General features: G+C 47.6%; 1 protein-coding gene across 1 annotated transcript; it reads right to left on the bottom strand.

Annotated features, from left to right (window-relative positions):
* Positions 1-6: 6 nt before the first annotated feature.
* Positions 7-25895, bottom strand: NOBOX (NOBOX oogenesis homeobox). Its single transcript, XM_077930885.1, has 9 exons — positions 25838-25895; positions 21782-22501; positions 19069-19175; positions 17600-17721; positions 16069-16205; positions 7950-8220; positions 4213-4556; positions 2490-2834; positions 7-154 (listed from the first exon to the last, which is right to left on the bottom strand). Exons 1-9 carry the CDS (start codon positions 25893-25895, stop codon positions 129-131), a joined length of 2130 nt encoding a protein of 709 aa, XP_077787011.1. The 3' UTR covers positions 7-128.
* Positions 25896-26979: the final 1084 nt, after the last annotated feature.

The raw sequence follows: 26979 nt of genomic DNA on the forward strand, positions 1-26979 counted from the left end.
TGAATTTCACAAAGTACATTCTTTTCTGTTTATCTCCAAGAGAAGGTTTAAAAACAACAAAAGTCATAATATTTTTTCTCTCTCTCAACCCCCTTGTTTTCCATGAGGAAGCCTGAGTCAGTTCTGAGTCAGTTCTTGCTGTCTTCGGGGAAATCTGGAAAGATAAAGATCAGAATAATCTTGTGAAGTCATTGTCTAGGCAAGGAGGTAGAGGTTAAAAAAAACAATACCTTGGGGAAAAACCACTTTTGCTAGCCACCAGAGAGTTGTGTTTCTTATTTCCAAAATGTTGCCAGATATCAGAGTCCTCTTGTGGCATAAACTAGCCTTGAGTCTAGAGCCCTCCACCCGTGTTCTAACCACCAGGCCAGAATGGTAAGGGGGTCGTCCGGAGCAGGAATTGAGTATCTAGAACAGCAGTTCCAGAAGGGGGAACAGTGACTCATTTCATCTTGGGTCATGGGAACCTGGTGGGGTCACCAGCATACAATAGAGTGACCAGCAATGAGAAGACGGCTGTTTGGGAACTGGCCGCCAAAGGAAGCATTTGCTTATCAGCTCATTTCAGAGCTTCAGCTCTGCTGTTTTCCCCCATGAGAAGAAGGGAAGTATTTTAAGCAGAAAAGGCTCTCTTACAGCTAGCGGGTGCTTCGCTTTTGTAGCCCTTTAAACATGCCCCTTTAGCACCAGCCCTTGCTATATTTGATCATGCCCCAGCTCTTAAAGAAACACATAGCTTTAACCTGAATTATGCAATGACATTATGTGTAGTTGGAACTCCAACCGCAGAGATAATGTTGCTGTGCCTCACCCATACTACAAAGGAAAATCCCAAAAAAGGCAACATTTACTTTTGGGAACTTTCAGTTAAACTTGGGGTATTACCTTGGTATTATCACTGACTCTAATATTAGTACAGTGGACGCTCAGGTTGCAAACATGATCCACATGGGATGCACGTTCACAACTCGCAGCGTTCACAACCTGCAGCGGCACGTCTGTGCACGCGCGGGTTGCGATTTGGTGCTTCTGCACATGTGCAAAGCATGATCTAGCGCTTCTGTGCATGCGTGACCGCCAAAACCCGGAAGTGACCCGTTCTGGTACTTCTGGGTTTCGGTGGGTCTGTAGCCCGAAAAACGCAACCTGAAGCGTCTGTAACCCGAGGTATGACTGTATTCCTCAGCTGACCATGGCTGCTTGCTGTCACGGGTACACTTTTTCCATATAACTCACATTTTCAGAGCACATAAAGAAAGACTTGACAGAAGATTTTGGAGTGGGGTGGGTTGGAGCAGCAACACAATCCCATTTGTGGATCAGAGGTGGTGGGAGCTCCAAGCAAGAATGCCCTATCAGCATGGATTTGAGGAACCACACTTAAAGGATTTCAGAGGGATGGCAGGGGGAGGACTATCTAGCTGACCGGGAGGTGCAACTTTCTGCCCAGAGCCTCAAGCCAACAAGAACATTTCAGCTCCTTCCTAGAAGGCCTTCTGTATGGGCAGCACAACCCTGGATGCCCAAGAAAATTGAGGACTAAATGCCATAAATGAACAAATGCCTTGAATCCTTATGCATCTAAAATAGGATGTTCCACCGAGTGACAATTTGGGATTTCACTTGGTGGAACTGTGGAGGAGGGTAGGGATCCTGGTCTTCCACTCCCAGTCCACAACTTCTCCTTTGTGGGGCACAAGGATAGCCCTCCTTGCCACTCAAAAGCTTCCTGCCTAGGACTCCTTTGATTCCAGAAACCAACTTTGCTACTGTGGATGTGTAGGAACCCTCATGTTTTGTCTGAAAAACAGCTTGCAAAAAAGAGCTTGGGCTCTTCCCAGCACTCAAGAAAAATGCTAAAAACATACTCACCTGCCCTTACAAGCTCAGGTGAGGGAGGACCAAGGGGGACTGCAAGCCCCTGACCCTTGCTTGCAAGGTGGAAGGGAGTGACAGGCAGCAGAAGGTTCTCTCCTGAGGGTCCAGGAAAGGTACTCCATCCTTTGAGGGAGGTATGGGGTTGCCCAAAGGGGGTGGCCTTTGGCCCCAACAGCAGTTTACCTTGCTACCGTCTAGTTTTCCTTTCACTGGCTGCTTCACCTCCCATTTCCACAAGATGGGTTTTTATTTCACTCTTGGGACAACAGTGAAGCGGAGGTTGTGAGCATCATCGAGACCTCCTTCAGGTGTGCTCTGTGCACCTCAGTTCTGCTCCCAACAACTCAAAAAACAAGTTCAAAACCATTTCCTATCCACCCTCCTCTTCTCTAAATACAGCCTAATTCTGAATGGCTCCACCACCATTTTGCTCTTTAAATAAACCAACCACCAACCAGCCAACCAACCAACCAACCAACCAACCAACCAACCAACCAACCAACCATTGAGAGATGCAACCACAGCACTCACACCATCATACCTAGTGTGGTGCATTCATTTAAATTCTTCATTCCAGACTACCTCATGATGACCACATGACTAGGACTCACCAGAAATATTGTCTTCCTCTTTGGGGATTTTGTCCATATCAGAGTCCTCTTCAAGTAGTGCCATGTGTTGTGTCTCTGACTGGTGATCCAGGTTTGAATTTAGATCTGCCATTTGCTCAGTAGGGAGCAAGAGAGCAGCATATCCTGGCCCTTCTGCTTTGGGCAGCTGCAGCAGACAAGGACTGGGAGGCCCACTCTGGTTCTGAAGGTTCTGTGCCTGCTCAGCTGAGTAACATCCCCCTCCTGAGCCGGAAAACTGCATTTGTGAGGAAAGTTGATTGGAAAATGGAACTCCTTGCATACACAATTCATTCCAGGGCACAGTCTGAAATGCAGGGATATAGCCTGGGTGAAGGCAGAAGCGAAGAAAGGAGCAGAGAAAGGCAGAGGGGGGAGAAAAGAAAGAATTCCTTTATGCTGTTTCAGCCACTGTGGGATTTTTAAGTGTTTTTACCACGAGCAACAGGGACGCGGGTGGCGCTGTGGGTTAAACCACAGTGCCTAGGGCTTGCCGATCAGAAGGTCGGTGGTTCCAATCCCTGTGATGGGGTTACCTCCTGTTGCTTGGTCCCTGCTCCTGCCAACCTAGTAGTTCGAAAGCACCTCAAAGTGCAAGTAGATAAATAGGTACCACTCAGACAGGAAGGTAAACGGTGTTTCCGTGCACTGCTCTGGTTTGCCAGAAGCAGCTTAGTCATGCTGGCCACATGACCCGGAAGCTGTACGCCGGCTCCCTCGGCCTATAGAGCAAGATGAGCGCCGCAACCCCAGAGTCGGTCACGACTGGACCTAATGGTCAGGCGTCCCTTTACCTTTACCACGAGCAACAGTTTAAGTCACGCTAATCCTTTGAATAAAAATTTGGTTGTGCTAGAAGAAGGCCTGCACCACTGCTGCAGTTTGCTACAGAAAGACCCTTTTTAAAAAGTTCTACATTTAAAATATAAATCCACAAAGGATGACTGGATAAATAAATTAATTAATTGAATTTATAGAATTGGCAGGATTAACTGCAGTAATAAGGTACCAATCAAACCAGAAAGAAAAAAAAAACGGAAATGGTCTGAAGATTATATGTCCAAGCACTGCTCAAAAACTAAGATGTTGATACGTTTGGATTAATGCTGGTAAAGCTGGTTAAAAACAAAACAAAATAAACAGTAAGTTAAAAGAGTTAAGAAATATAAATTCAGATAAAAATTGCAATGAGAAATATTATATTATAATATATAGGAGGGTGAGGGACGGTGGAGGGAAGTCACAAGGATGCTTTAATGTCTGTAATTTAGGGTGGTAGGGTAATATGAATTTTGTTTCGTGTCTATGTGTTTGTTTGTTTGTTTGTAAATAAAAATTTTCTAATAATAAATAAACTAAACTAAACTAAACTAAACTAAAATAAAATAAAATAAAATAAAAAATAAAATAAAATAAAATAATAAAATAAATAAATAAATAAATAAATAAAATAAAATAAAATAAAATAAAATAAATAAAATAAAATAAAATAAAAGTTCCATGTTTAAAAAGCCTTTTGTAACTGCTGTGGGGAATTCTGGCAGTGGTGCAGCCACCTCACCCAGAATGCTGCGAGGACCCCCTCTGAGCCTCAGGACCTTCCGATAGTGTTCAATCCGGTCAACTGCTGACAGCGCCTCCAGTGTCACCTCTCCCTTAATAAGGAATCAACCACGGTGGGTGGAATTCCATTCGAGGTACTCACCCGAGTTCCCGGCTGGTGGCTGTATTAGGAGCTGTCCTCCTGCGTGGTTCTGCAGGTACCCCTGAGAAGCTTCTGTTGTCCCATAGGTTACAAGTCCCCCATTGCTGGGCATGGGGAGAAAAGCTGTGGTGGATTTACCAGGCACAGCTGGCGTGAGGCCGACACTGGAAAATGCAGTGCCAGCAAGGTGAACTGGGCCATGGTGCAACTGGGACACCTGGTGCTGAGGATACTGGCTGAACTGGTAAACCCCAGGCTGGCTATTTGGGTGGTAATATGGGGTCTCTAGGTTAGCAGTAGGTTCCAGCTGTTCAGGGTAACTGCAATGCACAGGCGCGTCGGTGCTGGAGGAAAGAAACAGTTCACAAGTCATTGGTAAGAATTATAACCCACTCCACAAGATATGAGGACAAATAACTGGGGTTTGTTTGTGGGGGGGAAGCAACATGTTCCAATATACAGTCGTACCTTGGAAGCTGAACGCCTTGGCACTCGCACGTTTTGGCTCCTGAACGCCCCCAACCCGGAAGTGAGTGTTCCAGTTTGTGAACGTTCTTCGGGAGCCAAACATCCGGCGCAGCTTCTGATTGGGTGCCGGCACTTCCTACAGCCAACTGGAAGCTCCACCTTGGTTTCCAAACATTTTGGAAGTCAAATGGACTTCTGGAATGGATTCTGTTCAGCTTCCAAGGTACGACTGTATCGAAAATGCAAATACTCACAAAGCATCCATTTTTGAAATGTTTCGGGGGGGGATCCCCTCACATGCCCAAATACAAATATTTTACATTGCCTCCAAATGAAGTTCAAGATACAGTGGTACTTCGGCTTCTGAACTTAATCAGTTCCGGAAGAAGAAGAAGAAGAAGAAGAAGAAGAAGAAGAAGAAGAAGAGGAGGAGTTTGGATTTGATATCCCGCCTTTCACTCCCTTTAAGGAGTCTCAAAGCGGCTAACATTCTCCTTTCCCTTCCTCCCCCACAACAAAGTCCGTTCTTAAACTGAAACCATTCTTAAACCAAGGCACGCTTTCCCTAATGAGGACTCCCGCTACCGGTGCCCTTCCACCATTCAGATTCCGTTCTTAGACCAAGGTAAAGTTCACAAACCGGGACACTACTTCCAGTTTTGCGGAGTTCATAAACCGAATCGTTCGTCCGGAAAAATAATCTCTCAAAGGACCTGTTGATGGTATTTTACCATTGTAATGTAGAGAGTGTATGGTCTGTGTGTGTGGTTTGGGAGTTGCACAATCAGGGAAAAACCAATGCTGTCCAGGGTTGTAAAGACTGCAGAGAGAATAATTGGGTGCACTCTTCCCACCTTGGATCAAATCTATGCTTCCAGGTGTCATAAGAAAGCTGCAGAGATAGTGCAGGATAGTGCGCACCCCGGAAATGATCTCTTTCAGCTTCTGCCTTCTGAAAGAAGGTACAGGGTTATAAAGACTAGGACTAGCCGCCTGAGAAACAGTTTCTATCCAAATGTGATATTGGTTTTACACGCAGTGTAAGGTAGTCTCTAAGGGATGTGAGTGGCGCTGTGGGTTATACCACAGAGCCTAGGGTTTGCTGATCAGAAGGTCGGTGGTTCCAATCCCCACGACGGGGTGAGCTCCCATTGCTCAATCCCTGCTCCTGCCAACCTTGCAGTTCGAATGTACATCAAAATGCAAGTAGATAAATAGGTACCACTCCAGCGGGAAGGTAAACAGCGTTTCTGTGCTCTGCTCTGGTTCACCAGAAGCGGCTTAGTCATGCTGGCCACATGACCCGGAAGCTGTACGCCGGCTCCCTCGCCCAATAAAGCGAGATGAGCGCCACAACCCCAGAGTCGGTCACGACTGGACCTAATGGTCAGGGGTCCCTTTACCTTTTAAGGTAGTCTCTATTGGAGTATATTGTATTTAATTATGGGGTACCAGAGTTTTTAGGGGGCTAACCAGGCTGGGATAGCTGGGATAGCAGGCTTGTTGGTTTTTGAATGTCTGATGCAGATATTTTCAATTTTGTTGTTCTGTATGGGACAATGACAATAAACTACCATTGTATGGCAAAGCCCAAGTGAAGTGGAGTTCCAAAGCTGAAAAACAGCCAGTGAGAACACTCACATTCATGCCTTTGTTTGAATTTTGTCTGCCATGAAACAAGGGGCCACTTAGGGGTTTGACTACAGCACCCTTGGGGTCTCTTCCAACTTCACAGGCATGCTATAGCACACAGGGACCGTGCCACACTTGACTTCAGAACACATGCAAAGTTTGCAGTGCATGCCTGGTGGATCTGCAGCTTCTTAAACCTTGCTCCCTTAGAACCATTCCAAACTAAGTTCTATCACTGTCTGCGATCCCTTCTTGTGTGTCTAACATAGCTGTCTGCCTGGAGGTCAGGCAAATCCCTGTTAGAGCTTGGATATGTATTCTGAAGATCCATTATTGGTTAAAACTTATCTTTTTCCCTGTTGGGTTGGCACCCTTAACCCTACTGGATTCCTACCAATCCAAATGGAAAGCTACACTGCATGAAAAGCTAAGAGGCATGGGGTTTTCCCCACAGGCCCTGATAGCTGTAGGTTATGAGAAAGCTAGAGCAATAATCCACCAATGAATTTGGGATGTGAAACTGCAATGCCACGTGAGCGAGATGAATAAACACCCAGCAATAAAAGATAATGGGAGAGGATTTACCCCAGCAAATTAGTTGTCAAAATTACAAATACCTAAATAACGACAGTCATTTACGCTCACTAGATTCAACGTGCTGCCATCTGCCTTGTTGCAGGGCAGATTCGAGGGTAAACCATACGTGGAACGAGCCTGCCCCTGCGGCTTGATGGAGGTAGAAACTGTCTCTCATGTCTTGTTACGCTGCTGTTTCTACGGGGATATACGCCCGGCATTTATCATCCCTGCTATACAAAAATCTCCAAATGGGTCCGAACTTCAATGTCTAAAATCCCTGGTAGAGGACAAGGATCCTGAGATCACGTTAAGGGTAGCTAAATTCTGTGTGATTGCCAAAAAACTTAGGGAACAGGCTGTGCTATCATAATGATTAAGGCCTTAAATGATAAGTTTAGGTTATATGATAGTGACTTAGTTTTAATTTATATATTTTTCAACTGTTGCTATATCTGTATTGTCCCTGTTATACATACAGTGGTACCTCGGCTTACATACGCTTCAGGTTACATACGCTTCAGGTTACAGACTCTGCTAACCCAGAAATAGTGCTTCAGGTTAAGAACTCTGCTTTAGGATGAGAACAGAAATCATGCTCCAGTGGCACGGCAGCAGCAGGGTCACTAAGTGGTGCTAAAGTGGTGCTTCAGGTTAAGAACAATTTCAGGTTAAGTACGGACCTCCGGAACGAATTAAGTACTTAACCTGAGGTACCACTGTAATTGCAAATTCAAATGTATCCCTATCGTGTTTTATGATTTCCTTGATATTGTATGTGGGCTGGAACTGGTCTGTGACCGAAATAATAAATTCAAATTCAAATGCCTGGTGGGTGGGGGTAAGAAAGTCCTGCAAAGATCATCCGCTCATAGATGATGCACTCACAGTGGATGGTAAATTTGGAACGCAAATAAAGACAACCAATTTTGTAGGACAGGAAGAAAGCCAACAGCTATGGGAATACAACTTAGCCTTTTTATCTTGGGTGGCAAATTAATCTAGATGAACTCTGAGGCGAGGTGCCTTCACCTGACTCCCACCAGGCTCACTTCTCTTACCTTTGGTTCTGGATGCTGTAGGCAAAGACCTCACTGCAACTACTTTCCTGGCTAGAAGGACTATATTCACTGCTGGGGGTATCCAGCATCAGTGGAACAATGTGGTTGTTTGGGTTAAACACCATGCTGAATGGGAGGCTGGCTCTACGAATGGGTGGAGGACTTGGAACGGGAGGAAAGATTTCTTTCTTGAAGGAACTGAACATGCCCTGGGAGATGTCTTTCGTCTGGACGGAGTCATATGTGGTTGTTCTGCCAGCAGCAGAGTCGGCTGCAAAGGGAAAAGGAAGAACATGTTATATAAGAGAGGTTGACAGCAGGGCTGAGGGCCCCAAGTGGAAAGCAAACAGAAGATTCAGGGGTGAAAGAGTGCAAGGAAAGAGAGTCAAAAGATGATGGAATCCGGAAAAAGGGTTTGCAGGTATGATACAATGCTGTTGCCTCCTTCCTAGGACAGTTGTTCTCAAGTTCACATTACATTTTCCAGGTATGCACCCAAGCTCTTTAATGCCTACTCCTCAATGTGTGGATGTGACAAACAGGTCTTTCTGAGCATGTGTATCATGCAAGAAGGACGCGGGTGGCACTGTGGGTTAAACCACAGAGCCTAGGACTTGCTGATCAGAAGGTCAGTGGTTCGAATCCCCATGACGGGGTGAGCTCCCGTTGCTCGGTCCCTGCTCCTGCCAACCTAGCAGTTCGAAAGCACTCAAAGTGCAAGTAGATAAATAGGTACCGCTCCAGCGGGAAGATAAATAGCATTTCTGTGCACTGCTCTGGTTCGCCAGAAGCGGCTTAGTCATGCTGGCTACATGACCCGGAAGCTGTATGCCGGCTCCCTCGGCCAGTAAAGAGAGATGAGCGCTGCAACCCCAGAGTCGGCCACGCCTAGACCGAATGGTCAGGGGTCCCTTTACCTTTATCATGCAGGAATGACACACTTGTATCATGCATCAACATCACCTGTGAGCCACTGTTGAATTCAGTTCCCCATGGTGTGAACCCTCAGCAACAAATCTACGTTTGCCTCTGCATAATGTGTGGTGTGACCCTCGGGCATCGTACTGAGAACAAGCATCCTGGCTTGTTTCGCCTTCAGTTTAAGAACCACCTTTCCAGTTTGTTAATTGCATATGCTGATGCACAGCCTAGGAGATCGTGTCAAAACAAGTCAAAGGGAACATGAGTCACATCACACCCTTCTCCAGAAGAGCAAACGGGATTGTGGGAGAGTCCAGATTCCTCTTGAGTTGATTGTGTGGTTCCGCAATTACATCTGCCTGACGTCAGTGACACTTCACCTGTCCTAGGTTTCCCCGATACTGCGTGCAAGTTTCATCACGACAGGAAAGGGGAACAATCAGCCTGACAGAGACAGGGCACGGAGTATATTCACAGTTGACACCTATGGGGATCCAGTTATCTTTCCTTCAACAGGTGCCATCCTGACAGCACCAACAAAAACACAAAACTTCTGTGTCAGCCTTCTACAACACCACAGTCCAGGTGCTCCCCAACAACGATGAGGTGCAAATTACTGCATAGCTTTTCAAGGGCTCCCTCCTAAATCTCGTAAAAACAACAACAACCAGCTCTTACTGGTTTGGGTGTCAATACTGTCCCCATGGAAGTGAATGAGAAAACTGAAAAGCTAAGAACATAAGGTAGCTCCTATAATAGTTCCTATCATACTGACTGACGCATAAACCACCTTTTCTCTTAAAAGAGCAGAGAGGGGAAAGAACCAATGTTTTTACTATTGCAATAATAGGCAAACTATTCACTTTTCTTAATATCACTGCAAATAGTATTAGGGGGTCAAAAGTACTCCACAAGCACATGAAACTGCTTTACAAAAAATGTTAAACCACCCCCCTGCCCCCCGTTAGAACCTTCCTTATTACCCTGCAAAACTGGTGTTCATCACAGAGCTCAAACTGAGCAAAAATTACTATTTCAGCTTTTGGGAACCATTTCAGCTCCTATTGTGAGACTCTTCAATAGCCTTACAATTGATTAAAATGAATGTCATTCAGTGGAAGGTAACAATGTTGTTTGAACCCACAGAATACAACATAATATTTTGTCCATATTGCAATCCCAAGACACCGTATTTTTAGGATGATGACATGTATAAAAAGAGTCCCACCGCTGAAAACCTAGGCTAATCTAATTGATAATCTAGCAGCACATTTAGAAGGTTCTAGATTAACTATGCAATTGATCGCTTTGTTCATCAGTGAACTGCAAACCAGATAATAAACTAAGAAAAACCTTGCTGTGGTTGCCGCACTGAAACCAACAAACCAGAAATTATCCCACTGTATCTTTTCCACATGTGTGTGATGTGTGAGCAATAGAGTTTTGGGTTTTCAAAAAGATTTGACACTTGCTGGTTACATGTACCAAGGGCAAGGATGGTAATTTCCCCACGCCCAAATTCATCAAGATATAATGCATCTCAGACAGTAAATCCAAGTCTGAAATACTTAATTGAAATAAGACTAAAGGTGCCCTGTGACCAGGTGGTTTTTTCATACACTTCCAAGCACATCCATTCATTAACATTTGTATTTCACCCCAAAACAGAAAGCTGTCTCAACAGCTTCCAATAAATACACAGTATATGCATTAAACAGTACTAAGTTTCATTATTTCTGGGACAGTCCCCAATGATATGAATATCGTATTGAGTCCCCAATGATATGAATATCATACTAAAAAGTAAGGGGAAATGTGTGTGCGTCTTATGGAGCGAAGGCAGGCTGCGCAGCTATCCCTGAAGCCAGGAGAGAGAGAGGGATCGGTGCGCACTGATCCCTCTCGCTCTCCTGGCTTCAGGGATAGCCACGCAAAGCCTCCGGAGTGCAGCAGGATTGCTCCTCCCGCTTTCCATTGCTTTTGCTGAAGCCAGGAGAGTGAGAGGGATCGGTGCACAGCAATCCCTCTTGCTGTTCTGACTTTGCTTCGCTGGAGAGGCACTGCACAGAGAGGGAAAGCTGCGCAGCGCCCCTTCAGCAAAGCGGGAGGAGAAACGGAGCCCCTTCCGTTTCTCCTCCCACTTTGCTGGAGAGGCGCTGTGCAGAGAGGGAGAGAATTTTTTTCTTTTCTTGTTCTCCTCCTCTAAAACTTGGTGCGTCTTATGGTTGGGTGTGTCTTATGGAGAGAAAAATACGGTACATAAACAGCTTTGCTGGAGATGGAGAGAGGCAGCCTTAGAACTGGTTGAGGCTGCTGCTACTGACACCAAGAAAATGGGGGGGGGGGGTGTCGACTCTGTGCATGGGTGCCTCCCGTTCTCTTGGCCAGATGGCTACCTTGCACAAAGGCAGTAGTGTGACCTGGGCCACAGAGGCCAGTTTTTGCTCCTCATCCCTTTATTTTTAGGCAGAGCAGTGGCGTGTTTGGTCTGAAGCACATTTTATGTGTGCATTGGGGTAGGGCTGTTTTCACTTTGTTGGCTGATTGACTTTTCCCTGGCCTTGAAGTAACACCCTGCTTGGTCCTGAATGAGGTAACTGTGCCCCTGAAGGACCAGGTGCGCAGCCTGGGAGTCATTTTGGACTCACAGCTGTCCATGGAGGCGCAGGTCAATTCTGTGTCCAGGGCAGCTGTCTACCAACTCCACCTGGTACGCAGGCTGAGACCCTACCTGCCCGCAGACTGTCTCGCCAGAGTGGTGCATGCTCTAGTTATCACTCACTTGGACTACTGCAATACACTCTATGTGGGGCTACCTTTGAAGGTGACCTGGAAACTACAACTAATCCAGAATGTAGCAGCTAGACTGGTGACTGGGAGTGGCCGCCGAGACCACATAACACTTGTCCTGAAATACCTACATTGGCTCCCAGTACGTTTCCGAGCACAATTCAAAGTGTTGGTGCTTTTAAATCCCTAAACGGCCTCGTCCCAGTATACCTGAAGGAGTGTCTCCACCCCCATCACTGAGGTCCATCTCCAAGGGCCTTCTGGTGGTTCCCTCACTGCGAGAAGTGAGGTTACAGGGAACCAGGCAGAGGGCCTTCTCTGTGGTGGCACCCGCCCTATGGAACACCCTCCTGTCAGATGGCAAGGAAATAAACAACTGGCGTTTAGAAGACATCTGAAGGCAGCCCTGTATAGGGACGTTTTTAATATTTGATGTTTTATTGTGCTTTTAATATACTGTTGGGAGCCACCCAGAGTGGGTGGGGAAACCCAGGTAAATGGGTACGGTGGTGGTATTATTATTATTATTATTATTATTATTATTATTATTATTATTAATAATTTTCTGTACACTGCAGATGATGCTCAGCCTCAATCACCATGGTCTGGGGACCTCTCTCTGGTGACCTGTTCTTGTCTATTCTGCGTTCCATATTTTTCTAAGTAGGAACTTTCCTCTACCCTCCCAATCAATTTTCCTCTCATGTCATGTCTTTTCATATTCGGAATCTGGGGACCCGGTCTTTCTTTCTTTCCTGAAATAATCTGTATGGCAACACCTGAAGCCTTTTTTTTGGCTCAAGAGTAAGATAGCAAATATTTAAATATTTGAAGCAATCCAAACTAAGATCAACTGTAAGCCACTTTATGGAGCAAACAATCTCCCAAGCTACAACTTCTCTGAATTTAACCTCAGCTCATTCACAAATAACCCAGAGATTCGTTTTAAATAAAAGCACACATTCTACTCATGTAAAAACATGCTGATTCCCGGATCATCTGTGGGCTGGATTAAGAAGGCGATTGGGCCGCACCTGGCCCCGGGCCTTAGGTTGCCTACTCTGCCTTAAGCCAATGGCCATGGGGTGGGAACAGTGTTCCACAGCAGTACCTTCTGAAGATACTCATCCAGCTACTGGAGTCACTGAAAATCTGTCTTGTAAACCCAACCTACGCAACTGATCCAGAACAGCGGCGTAGCGTGGGTTGTCAGCACCCGGGGCAAGGCAAGTAATTTGCGCCCCCTAACCCCTAACCTGCTGCCGCTGCCAGCTTCTTCTGGCTGCTGCCTGGGCTGGGGTATTTACGGTAAGGTAGCCACGGCGGCGGCGGGTCCGTGTCAGGTGATCTGAGGCGAGTTGCCGCTGGCGCTGCCGCCCAAACGACGCCGCTTGCCCGGAGGAGGAGGGCAGAGAGGCGAGGAAAATGCAACATGGCCCAGCAGCTGCAGCAGCAGCAGCGGCGGTGGGGCTGTGAGGAGGGGCTGCCTGGCACGCCCTCCACGGCCCTGACGCGCGGGGACCGCGGCGAGCGCTGAGAGCCGCTGCCAGCTCGTCGGTTCCACGAGACATGGGGCTCTGCTACAGCCTGCGCCCGAGGCTCTTCGGCGACTCTGGAGGCGGCGAGCACGCCCCCCCCCCCCAGATGTTGCGCCCGGTGCGGCCGGGCCCCCCCTGCACCCCCCACGCTACGCCACTGATCCAGAAGAATACGGTGGACCCTCTAGGAAGTCCAGGGAAGCATTCCCCCTGCCCTGATGTAAATCAACTACCAGGAAACAAAACCTGTTGCTTTCTCAAAATTATTTGGAACGGTTCCAAAAAACCAGCACCATCCAAAACCACATGACTTGGAGAGGTTTCTACCTGTCCAACACTTGTTTTTCCTAGATCGCTAGGAAAGCCTCATCCTTAAAAGCCTGTGTAAGATCACCATCTTCTGGTTGTTACTGACACTACAAATGAGAGTTCTGAGACTTGCTTCGCAAAAGGCGTTTCCTCCCAGCCCTGCTTGCTACCCGAAGACAAGGAGCAGAGGAGCTTCTCTCTGCCCCAGCTGCTGAACTGGGAATTGGCAGGGACCAGGTGAAGGAAGGAGCTGCTAGGTTTTCCGTTCTCTGGGTCAGATTTGCACGACTTCTGATCTATCGAGCCCAATGCAGTTCACCAGCCTGAAAGGTGGCTAGCCTAGGGACTAAGAGAAAAGGAAACAATCTCTAGGGAAAATTTATCAAACAATACATATAAGCTGCTGGCAGTACACAAAACTGCAAGGGGGGTTGATGTCACTGCTCCAAAGGACATTCTACGGAAGCACACTATTAGCTAGCACTATACTGAACAGAGAGACACGGGTGGCACTGTGGGTTAAACCACAGAGCCTAGGACTTGCCGGTCAGAAGGTTGGCGGTTTGAATCCCTGCGACGGGGTGAGCTCCCGTTGCTCGGTCCCTGCTCCTGCCAACCTAGCAGTTCGAAAGCACGTCAAAGTGCAAGTAAATAGGTACCGCTCCGGCGGGAAGGTAAACGGCGTTTCCACGCGCTGCTCTGGTTCGCCAGAAGCGGCTTAGTCATGCTGGCCACATGACCTGGAAGCTGTACACCGGCTCCCTCGGCTTATAGAGCGAGATGAGTGCCGCAACCCCAGAGTCGGTCGCGACTGGACCTAATGGTCAGGGGTCCCTTTACCTTTATACTGAACAGAAGCCACCCTTCTCTCCCGTGTGGCAGGCTGCCCTCCCAGCTCTCACCTGGACAGGTAAAGACAGCCAGTGCTTCCAAGTCCCACATACCCTCAGAGGTTTTTTGCTTTGGCTCTCTCTCTTCCCACCCCTCTCTGAACATCCCTTTCAACGCTGTCCTCAAGGCACTTGGAAACCCTGAGCCAATTTGCCTCCTAGTTGGCCGGCTCCTGTTTCTCAGTCCGCATCTCCCACTCTAGCTGCTGATCCTCGGCTGAGAGGAAGAAGAGGAGAGCGCTTTCACTCACACCTTCAGTTTGCTCCAAGGACTCTCACTCTTGCCAGGCATGAGCCTCAGGTAAGTTCCCCCTAAAAATGCTTTACATGAAGGGGGGCAGTGAAAGCCTCTTTCCTTTAGGACTCTGGAGGGAGCAGTTACCTGGCATTTGACTACCCAGGGACAGTCAAGTTGAAAGAGACCGTGTGGGTCATCTAGTCCAACCCCCTGCAATGCAGGAATCTTTTGTCCAATGAGGGGCTCAAACTCACAACCCTGAGATTATCTACTGAGCTATCTCCAGAGGAATATGAAAGAAAGCCAGTAACTCATTTTTGCCTTCACCAGAGAAGAAAATCTCTGGTGAGAGAGAGAGAGAGAGTTGCTTTGTAGATGCAGCTGGTTAACTTTCATCTCAGAGTCAAGAAGGGTTTTCGCCGCCTCTCTCAAGTAGCCTTTACATTCTAAGTTTTTTACCCACTGTCTGATTGTGGAATTGGAATGCAGACTGGATCCAGATGAAACAGAGGAGTATTTTTGTTTGCTGTTACACAGTGAAAGAAAATTGTACAGTCCTGGCTGCAAGATTTGAAAAATCAAGGGAAGCATTCTGGAATCAGTCTTTGTCGCAGTGAGGCACAGTGGAATATGCCACAAGCAAGGAATCACGGGAGGTTTTAACCTGGGGGGGGGCAGGCACCTGTGGCCTTCCTGATGATGCTCTCACCACCCCCAACCACAGGACCTGCTGGGAGATGAAGTCCAACATCTCAAGAAAGGTCGCAGGTTTCCCTATATTAAATGAAAGCCATGCTTTCTTTCCAGTGAGCAGAGTTGCATAACAGGTCAAACATGAAGACTAGATATTTCCTTTCTAAAAGCAGAGAAGACTCCCTGGAAAAGACCCTGATGCTGGGAAAGATGGAGGGCACAAGGAGAAGAGGACGACAGAGGACGAGATGGTTGGACAGTGTTCTCGAAGCTACCAGCATGAGTTTGACCAAACTGCGGGAGGCAGTGGAAGACAGGAGTGCCTGGCGTGCTCTGGTCCAGGGGGTCACGAAGAGTCAGACACGACTAAACAACAACAAAAGCATTACAATTGTGGAAAGTCGATGGGGGAAAACAGAGTCACAGGTAGTTGCCCTGGTGTGCTCCAACATCAGTCTTTCTCTGCTGTATTCCAAGGAACAAAAGACGCAAAGAATCCTCCATTTACAAGCTGTCTTATGGCCTTTTTCAAATATGCCAAAGGTGTTTTGTGTGCGCACCTTATAATGTGAACGGAACAATCTTGTGTTTATCCCATGAAGATAAAGGCCTCGGTTTAGTGTTGCACCGTGTGAGAAATAGACCTTCCACTGAGAGAGGAAGTAACGTAGGGAAAGAGGAAGTGAGGCAAGGGCCAACCCTACCCAAGTCACCCGTGCCACAAGCTTAACAGATCTCACCTGAGGAGGCAGCCAGTGGCACGGCCGATCCACTGAGCATGTTAGAATAGTTGGCATCAGGTGCGGCATCCATCATGAGTGCAGCAGGCTGATCGTGCGCCATGTCAGACACGGGGGGTGCAGGCAGCAGAGTTATACTGAAAGCAAAGTTTAACACCATGATCAGGAGGAAGAAGAAGAAGAGTTTGGATTTGATATCCCGCCTTTCACTCCCCTTCAGGAGTCTCAAAGCGGCTAACATTCTCCTTTCCCTTCCTCCCCCACAACAAACACTCTGTGAGGTGAGTGGGGCTGAGAAACTTCAGAGAAGTGTGACTGGCCCAAGGTCAGCTGCATGTGGAGGAGCGGGGAATCGAACCTGGTTCACCGGATTACGAGTCCACTGCTCTTAACCACTGCACCACACTGGAGGAATGGGCAGAAGGCATCATGCAAACCTTCCCCTCGATGCTGCTTCACTTTCCATTTCTTTGTCTTCTGAGGAAAAGAGATCCTGTCGCCTTCTTTACTAAGATAATGCCTTTGCAGCTCCATTACAGCACAAGAATATTTGTTTTCTCTCTTTAGCTTGGTTGGCTGATCTGTCAAATGCCCCCCCCCCCATTCAAACCCAAATATCACAGCCGTTGAGGCAAAATTTATCGTATTTCAGGGCTGCTATGCTGAGAGGATGTTTGGAACCAGGCAGAGGGCCTTCTCGGTAGTGGCACCTGCCTTCTGGAACGCCCTCCCATCAGATGTCAAGGAAATAAACAACTATCTGTTCTGACTTTTAGAAGACATCTGAAGGCAGCCCTGTTTAGGGAAATTTTTAATATTTGAAGATTTATTCTGTTTTTAATGTTCTGTTGAAAGCTGCCCAGAGTGGCTGGGGAAACCCAGCCAGATGGGTGGGGTAGAAATAATAAAATTATTATTATTATTATTATTATGAGGCATTGGGGAAGGGGGAAGAGAGGCAATAAGGAGAAGGACACAGGAAACAGGAAACATGGGAATTGATAAAAAGTTGTACAGGAATCCAAAACCACACCTCCATAATACTGGCAGGAGTTGGGAGCAATAAATTTGGGAGGGGGGAGGCAGAAAAAAACCTGTATTTTAAAGCATATTTGCAATTAATAAAAACCAAATACTCTTTAGAAACTAAATTATATTTGGGTGCCTAGAATGTAGACTTCTGGCTACAGACACTTTGTATTCCAGCACCATTAACAGAAAATATGAAATTAAGAAAAAGGCTGTGAGAGAAAACAAACGCCTGTCATTCATATAAGCTTCACCCTGGAGACTGGCACGTATTTTTGCCAAACTGATAAAACTGATCTGAGAGATTCCTCCTAGATCATAGTGTGATGTCACTCATGTCAATTTTGCTCCCAAAGAAACAGGCTCTGCAAGTTTCTGTAGTTCCAAATCCTTGGAAAACCCACGTGACAAAAGAAGATTTTGGGATGTAAGGAACTTTCTGTTCTCTTTAAAAAAACTACCATCCATCTTCAACCTGAGTTGAGTTGTAGAGGCTTCTCACCCTTGAGAACTTTGTTGACGGCCTATTGACAAAGCCAATGTTGCGACTGAACATTTCTTGCTGCTTTTCACCGTCAATTTCTCTGTTTTCCTCCACTTGGCTCTGCGATTCTGGAACCAGATCTAACAAAGGGGAGAGGAATCCTCAGTGAAACAAAACAAACTCCACATTTCCAACTTCTTTGTAAACCATATGAACACCAAATTCACCATAAAATGAGAGGTCTTGTGGCAAGTTCACCAGATCATGGAACGCCCTTTCACAACACAGAGAAATCAAAAGGCACTGCAAAAATCACCACCACCAACCATCCCATTTTAAAAGCCAAGCAAGGACTGAAGCTGCAATCTTGAACAAGAGCTGCTTGACGCTTTTCAAAGTGTTGGTGCTGACCTTTAAAGCCCTAAACGGCCTCAGCTCAGTATACCTGAAGGAGCGTCTCCACCCCCATCGTTCTGCCCAGACGCTGAGGTCCAGCGCTGAGGGCCTTTTGGCGGTTCCCTCATTGCGAGAAGCAATGGGAACCAGGCAGAGGGCCTTCTCGGTAGTGGCACCCGCCCTGTGGAACGCCCTCCCATCAAGATGTCAAAGAGATAAACAACTACCTGACATTCAGAAGACATCTTAAGGCCGCCCTGTTCAGAGAAGTTTTTAATGTATGAGATATTAGTGTATTTTTGGTCTTTGTGGAAGCTGCCCAGAGTGGCTGGGGAAACCCAGCCAGATGGGCAGGGTACAAATAATAAAATAATAATAAAATAATAATAATAATAATAATAATAATAATAATAGTTACTATTATTATTATCTCTCCTCCCTCAAGCTACATGCCCCACTCTCCTGGTAAGAAGCAGCTGGAGAAGGGCAAATTGAGTGGGGAATTGCCAGAGGTTGCTCAGTCCTTTTCCCCACTGCGACTGGTCCATCCTAGACTGTAGCCGGCTTTGGCATTTTATATATAAAAAGCTGCCGTCAAAGATACGGCAGAGGGGTGGCAGTATATGTGATGGAGCATCAATTGCAATTTGGATGCTGCCCCAATCTGAATGAAACACAGTTGTGATCCAACTGCTATTCACCCCCTGCTTCAGAAAGGCCAACAGCAGGGGTAGGCAAACTAAGGTCTGGGGGCTGGATCTGGCCCAATCGCCTTCTCAATCCGGCCCGCGGACAGTCCGGAAATCAGCGTGTGATTACATGAGTAGAATGTGTGCTTTTATTTAAGAATGCATCTCTGGGTTATTTGTGGGGCATAGGAATTCGTTCATTTCCCGAGCCCACCCAAAAATATAGTCCGGCCCCACACATGGTCTGAAGGACGGTGGACCAGAGTTGCTGACCCCTGGTCAACAGGGGCGGAGGGAGGAATTGTAAATGCAATCACAACAGCAGACTAATCCTTTCCCAGTGGGCTATTTTTACTCTCAACCCCCCCCCCCAATGTTTGTTGTTCAGCAGGGAAGACTCGCCATAACACGCTGTGGGGTCACGCTGATAGCAGCGGCAATTTCGCGACGCTTCTCGCTGTCCGGATAATGGTCCTCGTGGAACGTTCTCTCCAGCTCCTCTAGCTGTTCTGGGAAGGAGAGTATCATTAAATGAAAAAAAAAAGAGCAATGCGAAAGGGAGAAGAGGAAAAGTTCAGAGTGGGGAGGAATAGTATAAAACCCTTAAAATATTTGTATCAAAATACATCAAAATGTTGCAGCACACCCATGGTCTCTAACAGGAGGGCTCCTGTTCAGGGCTAGAGCCAGTCTTCCTACATAATGCAAAAGGGCTGAGGCTGGGGCTAACTGCCAGCTCTGAGCCTAATCACCTTATTGCCATATAGCAGGGGTCTGCAACCTTTAAGACAAAAAGAGCCACTTGGACCCGTTTCCGAAGGGGAAAAAAACCTGGGAGCCGCAAAACCATTGTGACATTTAAAACAAATATATCTCCGGAGCCGCGATCTGACAGCGGGCGGGAAGGTGACGTCGGGACGGTGCGTGCCTAACGCACGCACCGCCCCCATGCGACGTCACAGCCAGTACAGCGCCCGCCACAGTGGGGAGTGTCGGGGCGCACAATGCACCTCCTCCCCTCGCTAGTATCCGCCCCGGAGCCACGGCAAAGGTGTAAAAGAGCCACATGCGGCTCCGGAGCCGCGGGTTGCAGACCCCTGCCATATAGCTATGGAAGTGACATTACAGAAAGAGTTTTTTAAATCTCATATCCAGTGCACAGTTCACTTTAACATCCCCTGTCTGTCAACCACAGATAACGGGCTACATGCAGTGCTGGTCATACTCAGAGTAAGCCCATTACAATTAATAACAATTGCTAATTTAGATTCGTTAATTTCAATGAGTCTACTCTGAGTAAACCATAGTTGGATACCAGCCATCATTCTAAGATCTACGTAGCCTGCTTGACTTGCAGTTCCTTTAGATCTTTTTGCCCCCACCCTGGGGGCACTTGTGAGAGCTGCCCACAGGAGACACAGCAGAGAAATTTTAGTACAGTGGTACCTCAGGTTAAGTACTTAATTCGTTCCGGAGGTCCGTTCTTAACCTGAAACTGTTCTTAACCTGAAGCACCACTTTAGCTAATGGGGCCTCCTGCTGCTGCCGCACCGCCGGAGCACAATTTCTGTTCTCATCCTAAAGCAAAGTTCTTAACCTGAAGCACTATTTCTGGGTTAGCAGAGTCTGTAACCTGAAGCGTCTGTAACCTGAAGCGTATGTAACATGAGGTACCACTGTATAGCTATGAATGGGCAGAAGCGTGCCACCCCGCAAGCATACCAACCTATTTAGGCAATTAAATTTATCTACAATTTTCTTATCGTTGTTCCCTCAACATTTCAAAGGTTCTGGAAGCTTTCATGTCTGGTTTTTTTAAAATGAATTTTCTTTTAACTCATCAACTACTATATTTCTGTATACCAAGCAGGTATGAAGAGATCTCTAACTGATTTTTGGGTGGCCCAGTTCCAGACTGATGGGCTCTCGGCTACCTGAAAGGAAGGAATACTCTGGAATTAAGAAATCTGAAGGAGGAGCTGTAATGGAATTGCAGAACGGCATTGCAAGGCGTTAAGAGATGTTGTAACACTAATCTTATGACAGGGCACCAGCTGGCCAGGGAGCCAATTTCTTATCTATTGTTTAGTCCTGGGCAGCTGTTAGCTGGGCTTCAAGCTCAGTGACCTGTCCAAGGCGCTCTGGTGTCTAGCCATGGGTGCCATGAGAATGTTTACGAGAGAAAGATATAAAAGTGGTTTGGAAACTCTCCTCCACCAACCTCAGTAAAGACAGCGACTGGTGAAGATGCTACTGAACGTACTCGCCATCGTGCTGTACTGAGCAGGGCTAAGCATTGCTTACTCTGCCGGTAAGGTAAAGGTAAAGGGACCCCTGACCATTAGGTCCAGTCGTGACCGACTCTGGGGTTGCGGCGCTTATCTCGCTTTATTGGCCGAGGGAGCTGGCATACAGCTTCTGGGTCATGTGGCCAGCATGACTAAGCTGCTTCTGGCAAACCAGAGCAGCGCAGGGAAATACCATTTACCTTCCCGCCAGAGCGGTACCTATTTATCTACTTGCACTTTGATGTGCTTTCAAACTGCTAGGTTGGCAGGAGCAGGCACCGAGCAACGGGAGCTCACCCCGTTGTGGGGATTCGAACCGCCAACCTTCTGATCAGCAAGTCCTAGGCTCTGTAGTTTAACCCACAGCGCCACCCACGTCCCTCGCTCTGCCTGTAGTCGAGCTATAATAAACACTTGGTACAATTCACTTTTTGGTTGGGTCATTGCATGCAGACCCAGTAAAAAAAGAAGCTGCTGCTGTTGGCAACGCGGGAGCCTTGAGGGACTTCAGATGGGTGCTGGTGGTTCCCAACCTTGGGCCTCCAGCTGTTTTTGAACTACAATTCCCATCATCCCTGACCACTGGTCTTGCTAGCTAGGGATGATGGGAGTTGTAGTCCAAAAACAGCTGGAGGCCCAAGGTTGGGAAACACTGGTTTAGGAGGCAACCGTTACCCACTCATAATCCTTCCCTGCTCCCCAGCAAAGTGTGCGAGTAAGTAACTGTAACAGGATCCAGCAGCAGTTAACTGTAAGAACACTGTAGCACTGAGGGCTGAGAAGGGACAAGTGCATGAAGATGGATGAATCAGCTCTTAATTGCTTACCAGCACTGTAGAACGTGCGTGTCTTTTTCTGGGCAGGTGGAGCAGGTTCCACTGGAGCTTTTGGTGGTTCTTTCTTCTCATTGGCTCCCTCCTGCTTGCCCTTGGCTGTCTGGGACAAAGAGGCTTTGGAGGACTGCTGACCCACGCAGCTGGCTGCAGCACATCTGGCCGATCTGCGCATAGCATGACTTAGGTTTTGGCTCATACCCTGACTCTGTTCCTCCAAAGCAGCTGAAGATGCTTTCAGAGAACCAGCAGTGAAAACAGCATCGCTTCTTCTTTTCACATTCCCCTTTTCCAAAACTTTAAGGCAGGATACTTCTGCTGGGATTTGTGGCTTTGGCTGATTAATGAATTCTTGGTTCAGTTCAGCTTCTGGAATAGGGGGATCAGGGTTTATATTGCTGGCATAGTTTGGCAGGTGCCTGTATATAGTGACAAAATTGAGCTGGTGACTATCCAAAGCTGACGACTGTGGAGCCGAAGACCCTGAGCCTTGTCCTATGTAACAGTCCCCTGGCTGCTCTTGCTTTGCAACATCATTCTCCCTTTCTTTCGCCAGGATCTGCCCTGTCTTTTCTTCCATAATGACGGTGTGGAGAACGGACACCACACTACTTCTGGCTCCAACCTCACTCTCAAGGTTCCCATTTTCGTCTGTGCACAACAGCGGCTCTCTAGGTCCCTTCCCCTCTTGACCCGCAAACTCCTCCATGCACACTGCAAAGCAAATGAACTGAAATGGTTATTCAAGAAAGCGAGATACAAAAGTAAGACAGGTCCCTGCTCAAGTGGAAAGACAGCAATGCAAGACATAAAGCGAAGGGTAAAAATAATGCAGGCTGAATGGGAGCAGAATTGGCGGTTTCACTTGGGAATGAAGGGTTAAACCAACAGCTTCCCAGAAAAATAAATAAATGAACAAATACATTTCCAATGTGCAAAAGTCAAAACAGCTTCCCGTGACATAAAAAGCCATGTCCTGGTTTTGTGTAATTTGTTCTAATATACATCACAAGTAGCTTACACATTCTCCAGCTAATATTATGACCTGTGGAGACCTCTGTCCTTATTTCTTAAGTGTTTAGTACTGAAAAAGCAGCTTCCTTATAAAAGACGTACAACCTTCATGAAAAGTCATGTCATGGGACACCTTCCTGCTCAGCCCCTGCCCCACTCCTCTTCCACCTTTATCAGTGTTGCGGTTTGTTTCCTTTCCGCTTTAATTTTGCAAATGGTCACCTTTTTCACAACCTCTTAATGACCTCTTTATAACTGTCACAACCTCTTAATGACTGTCTTAGACATCTATTAAACCTAGATGGCTTAAAACCAACCAACCACAAGACAAGTCCACGGAGGAATGCTCTGTCAACGGCTATCAGTTACAATAACTAAATGGAACCTCAATGTATGCCTCCAAGCACCAGATACTTGGGTCAAACAAATGATGGCCATCATTTTCATGTACTGCTTGTATCTGGGTTACCACAGCTGGAGGAAACAGAACACTGACCTTTGGTCTGAACTTGCAAGGCAAGTCATTTAATACACCCTGCATGCACCCAGTTTTTCCTCTTGAAGAGCTCATAAAAGTAGGAAAAGAGTATTTTATAGTGCACTGTAAGGAAATCAGCCCGGAGTGCTCACTGGAAGGACAGATCCTGAAGCTGAGGCTCCAATACTTTGGCCACCTCATGAGAAGAGAAGACTCCCTGGAAAAGACCCTGATGTTGGGAAAGATGGAGGGCACAAGGAGAAGGGGACGACAGAGGACGAGATGGTGGGATAGTGTTCTCGAAGCTACCAGCATGAGTTTGACCAAACTGCGGGAGGCAGTGGAAGACAGGAGTGCCTGGTGTGCTCTGGTCCAGGGGGTCACGAAGAGTCGGACATGACTAAACGACTAAACAACAACAACAACAACAAAACCTTATATTACATTGACAGCATTTGAGCCTATATTTCCCAAGGGCTTACATCTGATTCCCAGGTGGCATTCAAGGCCAGAAGAAAGAAAGAAGAAACAAGAAAGAAGATTCCACCTAAACATTAGGAAGAACTTCCTGACAGTAAGAGCTGTTCGACAGTGGAATTTCCTGCCAAGGAGTGTGGTGGAGTCTCCTTCTTTGGAGGTCTTTAAGCAGAGGCTTGACAACCATATGTCAGGAGTGCTCTGATGGTGTTTCCTGCTTGGCAGGGGGTTGGACTCGGTGGCCCTTGTGGTCTATTCCAACTCTATGATTCTATGATCTGAAACCCGTATTGTGTGTTTTCAGGCCATTTGGGGGACTGATTAAGCTAATGTTATACTTCTTAACATCGGGGAAAGGGAAGACCTATCCCTGAACTTTGTGATGCCACAGCTCAGTCCATCCATGAGGGTGCAGTTGACACTTTAAACTTCCTCTGGTGTTGGACTCATGCGCAGGACGCATGCGCAGGCACCACCACCTGTGAGGACCATGACAGTGGATAAAAGCTTTGTTCCTGTGAATTGGTGCTACATACATAAGGCCAATTCATCACAGGTCGACATGCCACATGCACAACATGTTAAGGATCCAGTGTCACCATGAGCATCAGTCTGGAATTTGGGGCCAAACTAGGCTTGATAGGCAGCCTTCTTTCTGTTCACATATAAAACAGGAAAGGGGTCATAGAATCTACTGCCTAGATGAAAAAGAGTAAACAGGGAGGGGAGTGAAAACCACCCCTCCCTCACTTTTCCTTTTACTGCTTTGAGCAGCCTTCTTCCAACCCAGTTGTGATACCGGAAATGAACAAAGTACAGGTCAAGATTTGCTTCTCTTCCCCTGCACTCCTTTTCTCATGCAAACAACCTTCCAAGTCCCTGCTATGTGAAGGAAGTGGTGTGGAAGAGATGTGGATGGCTGGCCCTGACATCGAATTTGGCCTTTATTCTCAGTCCCCACTTAACAGGACTGAGGTGGTTTCAAGTCATTCTGATGTTTTCACACGTGAAACAGAAAATAAAAAATAAGTGCTGCCTGTTGAGTGTGGACGCTCTTTTTTCCTCTCTTTTAAAGGTACGCCACCAGCCAACCAATGTTAAGAGAAGTGGGGGACACTGAAAAGGCAGAGAATCTTTCTTTTCTTTCATTTTCAGGCCAGGTACCAAAAGAACAAGAATTAGAAACCACCCCACCCCTTATTTTTCCTGATCCCGCAAGCCTTAGATCCACAAGCCTAGCTTTTGCGCTGTGCCTAAGACCTAGCAAAATAAAACTATAGGTTGCATTCACTTAAGTCTTATTCAGAGGCGACGCACTGAAATTAATAACCAAGTGAGGCCCATTGATTTCAATAGGTCTACTCCAGGTAAAACTGAATGGGATACCGCCCTCTGGGGTTTCTGCCCCTTACCATGAAACCCCACCCAGCAAGGCGCCAGACTTTTCCTTACAGTAATTTCCAAAGCTGTGCAAGCCACTTTCCGTGTAGGTTTACTCAGAATCAAGATCCACTGTGTTCGGTGAGATTTACTCCCGTGCAAGTTTTAATACAGAAACCAGCGATAGAATCAAAATTTCGCAGCACCCAGTGAATGAACCGCCCTGCCGGAGCTACCTAAGGGGGGAATTGTTTAGTTTCGCTCCTTGGCAGAGCGAGGAACCAGCTCCTTGGGACGAGAAATGGAACGTCCTTCCAAGACGCCGGAGTTCGAGGCTACAACGCGCAAAGTAGAGCTTGCTCCAGAATTGGGCTTTCTGGAGGCTGCCTTGGGGTGGGGGAGAAGTGATTTACCACGTCCTTAACTAGAGCGTGTCTAAGAAGGACTTGGAGCGGGTCCCCCTTTGTGCAGAGGAGGTCCCCAAACGCAGCAACAGGTGCGCTCCCCTCGGGGCTAATATCAACGCGGGCATAATTGGGCCATTACATTCTTCTATTGGCAATTAAAGATGGCAAATAAGAGCCAAGTGCGCGGCAGCTTCTAGCGCGCCGGCGAGTCCTCTCCTCCCCAGGGAAGCTGAGAAGGTCCCGGAGGGCTGCTGCTGCCCCTGCCCACCCCGGCTTCCATGGCCCCCACTTTACCCGCGTCCTGGGGCGGCGGGGCGGCCGCCGCTGCCTCCAGCTGGGTGCGCACTTCCATCTTCCGCCTCGGGCGCGGCCGCCGCTGCAGCGCAGGAAGCTTTGTAAACCGCCGCGCGCGCCGACGCCAGGCAAGCTCATCAAGGGCACCTGCGCGGCGGGAGGAAGCGGCGGGGCACCCCACATGCGTTGATTCCGAAGCCGGCTCGCCAGAGTCTGTGCCGGATTTACCTATAGCTATACAGGGCACCAGTGACCACTCTCTTGGGGGCTCCCAAAAAACTAAAGGTAAAAAAAACCCTGGATGTACATTTCCAAAATAGAAGATAAATAACAAATAAAACAAAACCTACATACAGCAACAGTGTTTTGTGTTGTGTAGGCTCCTATGGTGTGAGTAACGTGTGAATAATGAGCCTGCTAGCTTGCGCCCTAAAATATCACTGGTTTGCTCATTTCTATATACACTGGGGACGCGGGTGGCGCTGTGGGTAAAACCTCAGCGCCTAGGACTTGCCGATCGTAAGGTCGGCGGTTCGAATCCCCGCGGCGGGGTGCGCTCCTGTCGCTCGGTCCCAGCGCCGGCCAACCTAGCAGTTCGAAACAGTGGTGTAGCGTGGGTTGTCAGCACCCGGGGCAAGGCAAGTAATTTGCGCCCCCTAACCCGTGGATTTGCGCCCCCTAACCTGTGGATTTGCCCTAACCCCAGATGTTGCGCCCGGTGCGGCCGGCCCCCCCTGCACCCCCCACGCTACACCACTGGTTCGAAAGCACCACCGGGTGCAAGTAGATAAATAGGGACCGCTTACTAGCGGGAAGGTAAATGGCGTTTCGATGTGCTGCGCTGGCTCGCCAGATGCAGCTTGTCACGCTGGCCACGTGACCCGGAAGTGTCTCCGGACAGCGCTGGCCCCTGGCCTCTTAAGTGAGATGGGTGCACAACCCTAGAGTCTGGCAAGACTGGCCCGTACGGGCAGGGGTACCTTTACCTTTTATATACAGTGGACACTTGGGTTGCAAACGTGATCCATGCGGGATGCACGTTTAAAACCCGCAGCCTTCGCAACCCGCAGCTGCACGTCTGTGCATGCACGGGTTGCGACTCGGCGCTTCTGCGCATGCACGACTGCCGAAACCCGGAAGTA

The sequence above is a fragment of the Podarcis muralis genome, chromosome 6, assembly GCF_964188315.1.
Source record: "Podarcis muralis chromosome 6, rPodMur119.hap1.1, whole genome shotgun sequence".
NCBI classification, from domain to species: domain Eukaryota; kingdom Metazoa; phylum Chordata; class Lepidosauria; order Squamata; family Lacertidae; genus Podarcis; species Podarcis muralis.